The sequence below is a fragment of the Lipotes vexillifer genome, unplaced genomic scaffold, assembly GCF_000442215.2.
Source record: "Lipotes vexillifer unplaced genomic scaffold, Lipotes_vexillifer_v1.1 scaffold412, whole genome shotgun sequence".
NCBI classification, from domain to species: domain Eukaryota; kingdom Metazoa; phylum Chordata; class Mammalia; order Artiodactyla; family Lipotidae; genus Lipotes; species Lipotes vexillifer.
In genome coordinates this window covers 1,261,442-1,267,514 of record NW_006798464.1, presented here as the reverse complement: position 1 = coordinate 1,267,514, position 6,073 = coordinate 1,261,442, and the positions used below count along the sequence as shown (strand labels likewise).

The following is a 6,073-nucleotide window of genomic DNA, read 5'->3' as shown; positions in this document are numbered from 1 at the left end:
ATATATATATATATATATATATATATATATATACACACACACACACACACACACATATATACATATATGTGTATATATACACATATATATACATATATGTATATATATGTATATATATAAAATAACTGACAGAGCCCTTACCATGTGCCAGCCACTGTTCTAGGTACTTTACACATGCACGCATTTAATCCTCACAACAACCCAAAAGGCCAGGTGTTTTATCAACAATTTCATTTTATGGCTTAAGTTCAGCCACTTGCCTAAGGCTAGACAGTCAGAGGTGGTGCCACAGCTGGACCTTGAAGCCAGGAGATCTGATTCGGGAGCCCACGTGCACACTCTAGACTCTGCTGCTGCTTCCCCCCAGATGATTTTTAGGACCCCCATCTGTGTTCTCGCTTGGGGTTCAAATTCTGGTTGGAAGGTGGGGGCTGCAGTGGGGCCACTTCCTCTTTGTCCTCGTAGAGTTCAAGCTGAAGAAGATGTGGAGGAGTCCCAATGGAACCATCCGGAACATCCTCGGGGGGACTGTCTTCCGGGAGCCCATCATCTGCAAAAACATCCCACGCCTCGTCCCTGGCTGGACCAAGCCCATCACCATTGGCAGGCACGCCCACGGCGACCAGGTCGGCCACGGTGGGAGTGGGGCTCCAAGGGCCTGGGTCCCACATCTGGAGCACTTGGCCTGAGCCATCCTCTCACCTCTGCAGTACAAGGCCACAGACTTCGTGGTTGACCAGGCCGGCACATTCAAGATCGTCTTCACCCCAAAGGACGGCAGCGGAGCTAAGGAGTGGGAGGTGTACAGCTTCCCCGCCGGTGGCGTGGGCATGGGCATGTACAACACGGATGAGGTGAGCAGCGGCTCCCCGGCTCCCTCTCCCATGCCTGTCTCTCCGTCTTCAGCCACATTGGGTTGGTGGTTCTGACTATTCCTGCATCGGTGGCCTGAAGGTCTGAGGCCTGAGAGCAAATGCATCTTAGGTGTGTCCGAGGGCCCTGCGGTGGGCCCGGTGTGGAGGGCTGTCCCACTCCCGCCCAGCCAGGTGCTTGTGCTCCCCACCATTCCTGCACTCCCTCTCGGGTGCGTCCTTGGGGGCATATTGGTTGTCAGCTCTTGGCTTACAGCAAACTGGGTAAGCACTCCTTCCCCTCCCTACCTCCATCTCTTGGCTTTCCTTTCCTCTGTGGTTGGGCTCACTCTCAGGCTGTGAAGAAATGGCCACCAGTAGCTCCAGGCTTATTGCTGCCAGCCTGGCTACCCTATCAGAAAAGAGCCCCGCTTTTTTTTTTTTTGGCTGCGCTGTGGCATTCAGGATCTTGGTTCCCAGACCAGGGGTCAAACCCGTGCCCCCTGCAGTGGAAGTGCGGAGTCTTAACCACTGGACCACCAGGGAAGTCCCGGAAAAGAGCCTTTTTGCTCATGATTCCAGCAAAAGTACAGGCCTGGGTCACATGGCCATCTCTGAGCCAATCATGGAGGCCCAGGGGAGGAAGGGCTCTGATTGGATAAGCCCAGGACACACTATCAAGTCTAGAGACAGGCAGGTGGGCTGAGGGCATTAGCCCCACCCCAACCATATGGTCTAAGAAGTGGGGAGGGTGGTAGCTTTCCAAAACAGTTGGTGGGGCTGCTTCGTCCCAGAAATTGGGAGGGGGATGCTGGGCCAGTAGAAACAACAGATGCTCACTCCAGGGGCTGGGTTAACCCCGGCTGCCTGCGAGGGTCCTGTGGAGGGAAGGGATGCCGTTCCCAGGGCCTGGGCCCGCCCTGGGGGACCACACCAGGGACCTCTCTCTGACCTCTCTCTCCCTGCAGTCCATCTCGGGTTTTGCGCACAGCTGCTTCCAGTATGCCATCCAGAAGAAGTGGCCACTCTACATGAGCACCAAGAACACCATTCTGAAAGCCTATGATGGGCGCTTCAAGGATATCTTCCAGGAGATCTTTGAGAAGTAATGGCCTCTCCCTTTAATACTTCTCAGGGACGCCATGACCCTTCTTCCCTGTCCCCTCAGCCGCCCTTACCCACCCAGGGAGATGGCTGTCCCAGTGCATCTGTCTCAGCTCTGAGGCTCAGGGAGGGATCCCCAACCTGTCAGCCTCCCGCCCTCTCCCCACAACAGGCTCTTTTGCTCCCAGGCACTACAGGACCGAGTTCGACAAGAATAAGATCTGGTACGAGCACCGCCTCATTGACGACATGGTGGCTCAGGTCCTCAAGTCTTCGGGCGGCTTTGTGTGGGCCTGCAAGAACTACGACGGAGACGTGCAATCAGACATCCTGGCCCAGGGTACGCTGGCAGCACCTGCTCCCTGCGGGGATGGACTGTTGATTTTCCCTAGCTGGGGGGATTTTCTCCTTTGGGGAGAACACTTCTCTAGCGGAGCAGCAGGACTGGGGCTTGCCTGCTCATTCCAGGGTCTCCTGTGGACAGCAGGGGCCAGGGGCTCCCTGGTGTCTGAGTGAGGAAGAATCCTAAGTTAGCTTTGGACTGGGGTATTACTAAGGCTGCCGTTCCAGAGGAAGGAGGACGTAGGAATTCAGGTGCTAAAGGGCTAGATGTGTTAGCCCTGAGGTTGTTCCTTCCATGAAAGGGCCAAGTGACTCTGCTTGGCTCCAGGTTTGGACTAGGTTTGGCTCTAGTAGAAAAAGGGGAGTAAGTACAACCGGATGCTCTTTAAATTACAGAGAATTTGTTTTGCACAGTAAACCTTTTGGATGTAGGAGAATATTGGGGATGATGGCAAACCCCCAGGCCCTAGAGCATCCTGAAACACAAGTTGGTTTGCAGCAGAAAGCCTGCGTGAAGCTGTTGGGGAAGAACAGAAAGAAATAGCCCAATTGTATTGGGAATGAGAGCAGGAAAGATAGTGGGAGGAGGCAACATGTATCCATAGCGAGTGGAAGAGAAACCAGGCTCTGTGAGAGGGGGCGAGGCCTAGCTCCTGATAAGGAGAAAAATGAAGCCCACGCCAGGTTGTGATGAAAAGGCAGAGGGTCTCAGTGCTTTATAAAAACCTTTGACTTGGGCTTCCCTGGTGGCGCAGTGCTTGAGAGTCCGCCTGCCGATGCAGGAGACGCGGGTTCGTGCCCTGTTTCGGGAGGATCCCGCGTGCCGCGGAGCGGCTGGGCCCGTGAGCCATGGCCGCTGAGCCTGCGCGTCCGGAGCCTGTGCTCCGCAAATGGGAGAGGCCACAACAGTGAGAGGCCCGCATAACGCAAGGGAAAAAAAAAAAAAAAAAAAACCTTTGACTTTATTTTGAAAAGTTTGGTGTGATCCTCTCACTAGAACAATTCCCATCTAGGATGGGAGCATGAAAAGCCCTAGCAGACAAGAGAAAGGCATGAAAGGTACCCTTAAGTGTATGAAGATTGGTGAGTGTGAAGTTCCCAGGTGCAAATGGAGAAGGGATTCCCCCTTCCTCTGCCCCAACAGCAAAAATTCTTACACAAATAATTTTCCTCTAGAAGTTGCCCACTTTTTCTTTCTTGGGCATTCAGAATTCTTATTTTGGTGCTGTGGGGGTGCTTTTGAAAACTAGGAGACCTTGGCCACAGAAAAGGTTGACATCTGGATTTGGGAAAACTTGGAAATAAATCACAAAGCTTTAAAGTGGCCTGAAAGAGAAGATCAAGTGATCACTGTGAAACAGCTGGCTGCAGGCTTTATTCTTTCTGCTTCAATGAGCCTCCTGGTCACCAGCCAGGGTGGGTGGGCAGAATTTTGGGGGATCTTATGCCCTGGGGGGGCCATAGACTTTGGGGCACCTGGAGGTAGGGGATGCAGAATTTTGCTAACAGGCTGATGACAGCCACCTCTGAGTGCCCCTCTGCCCTGTACTGGGCCCTGGAGACCCAGGACAAGAGTAGACAAGCCTGAAACAGTCTCTGTTCTCCCAGTTATAGGTGGGGGTGGGTGGAGACATAGCAAGGAAGCAGCTACAACAGCAGGAGGGCAGGTGGGCTCAACTCCAGTGGCCTGAGGAAAGGTGCCGGCACCGGAGAGGATGTCTTCCTACTTTCCAGGCTTTGGCTCCCTTGGCCTGATGACGTCCGTGCTGATCTGCCCAGATGGGAAGACCATTGAGGCTGAGGCTGCTCATGGGACGGTCACGCGCCACTATCGGGAGCACCAGAAGGTGAGTGCGAGGACCGTGGCCGCATGTCCATCTGCCCCTGGGGCCCGAGCCCACTGGCCCTGAGGGCTGGGAGCACGGGCCTGGTCCTGTCAGTCTAGAGGTGGGCAGCTGTGTCCAGGTGGCCCTCTTGTTGGCTGGTTGGCTCTTCATCCCCCTGCGACCCTTCCCCCAGGGCCGGCCTACCAGCACCAACCCTATCGCCAGCATCTTTGCCTGGACGCGTGGCCTGGAGCACCGGGGGAAGTTGGACGGAAACCAGGACCTGATCAGGTGAGTGAAGAGGGAGGGCCTGAGCCGGATCTGGGCAGGTTCTGGGCCCTGGCTCCACACAGCTGGGGTCTCACTCTGCCCTGTCCCCTGCAGGTTTGCCCAGACCCTGGAGAAGGTGTGCGTTGAGACAGTGGAGAGTGGAGCCATGACCAAGGACCTGGCGGGCTGCATCCATGGCCTCAGCAAGTGGGTGGCCTGGGGTAGAGGGCAGGGCTGGCCTTCTGGGACCTCGGGGTCAGGTGGAAAGAAGCCCAGGGTCCTTGTTAGAGGCCTCCTCCTGAGTTAACTTAGCTGCTGGGGGCAGGACAGGTCCATGGCCCTGGGGGATGGCTTGGGCCAGCCTCCACAACCAGGCGCAGCGAGTGGGTCCCCATCCCTGAGGCTAGCTGCTCAGAATGTTTCCATCCCCTGCTGCACCCATCTCCCAGCTTCTCCCCAGAGAGCTTGTACCTAGTTGCCCACTCACCTGGAAAAGCAAAGACAGGCCTTACTGGGTTCCTGCCGAGTTTGCTGTGGCCTCTTGACCGTTGGCTCCAGGTGCCTGTGGCCTGTAGACCTCCCCATGACCGCACGAGGGGGCTGCCGTCCGGTTGCCTGAGCTCAGGCTCTGCCCTGGGAGGGCCCGGCCTGAGCGGCCCTCACGTGCAGGTGCTCTCTTGGCAGTGTGAAGCTGAACGAGCACTTCCTGAACACCTCGGACTTCCTGGACACCATCAAGAGCAACCTGGACAAAGCTCTGGGCCAGCAGTAGCGGGGTGGGAGCGCTGCTGGCTGCTGTAGCAGCCGGGCTGGGGCCGAGCAGGTGGCCACAGGTCCCCGCCAACCCCGACACGCCCCCACAGCAGAGGGTGAGCCTCACAACCCCTCTTTGGAGGCCTTTCTAGGGGACACTCTTTTTTATAAGCAAGATGTTTTTAAAGGTATCTGTGTTTCCCCTCATGGTGACATGAGGCAGGAACAGTGTGTTTTACCTCAGCCAGTGGTATGTTTTGCATACTCTAATTTATATTGCCCTCGGAACACATGGTGCCATATTTAGCTACTAAAAAGCTCTTCACAAAACAGTCTGCTGTGTTTGTCCCTGAGGAGAAGGAGGCAGCTGGGGCCTAGAGGCAGAAGCCCTCAAAGGGCTGGCGGATTCCCCCAGGGGCTGACCGGGGTGCCTTGGGCCACAGCAGGCCTCTGTCCAGTCAGGGGGCCACCGGGGGGAGGGGACCAGGCAGAAGGGCTGTGGGTTCCCTGGAATTTCCTAGCACGATCTGGCTTCTGTATCCTCCTTTCCATTTTGAGATTGTCGCTTCCGATAGAGTACGGTTATATTTTTATCTTTTTTTCTTTGATAGTTTTAACTTTCTCAACGTGCCCAGACCTCTTTATTTGCCTGTTTCTCAGTCCTCGAAACAGGTCCCACACAGTGGCCGCCTCAGTTCTCTTCCCCATGGCTGCCTGGGACTCGGGCCTGGGCCTGTGAGTGGGGCCCCCATGTGGTCCAGGCTGGTGAGTCCCAGACTTGGGTTCTTCTTCACCATTCTGTGGCAAAACTTGGAAAAGTAAGTTTATAAAGTTGCTATAAAGCGAAACAGATCCAACTTAAAGGGCTATCCTTTATTCAGGGATTATGTTCTACTTTTGGTGTTAAAATGTCCTAGGGAAGAGTTG

At 55.2% G+C, this 6,073-nt stretch overlaps 1 protein-coding gene across 2 annotated transcripts in view; it reads left to right on the top strand.

Moving 5' to 3' along the window:
* Nucleotides 1-5,476, top strand: part of IDH2 (isocitrate dehydrogenase (NADP(+)) 2) — a 15,602-nt gene extending 10,126 nt beyond the window's left edge. The window contains exons 4-11 of one of the 2 annotated variants that reach the window (XM_007470531.1): nt 466-626; nt 711-854; nt 1,820-1,956; nt 2,144-2,295; nt 4,032-4,144; nt 4,317-4,414; nt 4,508-4,600; nt 5,078-5,476. In XM_007470531.1, the coding sequence (XP_007470593.1) occupies nt 466-626; nt 711-854; nt 1,820-1,956; nt 2,144-2,295; nt 4,032-4,144; nt 4,317-4,414; nt 4,508-4,600; nt 5,078-5,165 (986 nt within the window). In that variant the 3' untranslated portion in view covers nt 5,166-5,476. The remainder of the gene's footprint in view (nt 1-465; nt 627-710; nt 855-1,819; nt 1,957-2,143; nt 2,296-4,031; nt 4,145-4,316; nt 4,415-4,507; nt 4,601-5,077) is intronic. The other variant, XM_007470532.1, reaches the window with a different exon arrangement.
* The last annotated feature ends 597 nt before the right edge of the window (nt 5,477-6,073 follow it).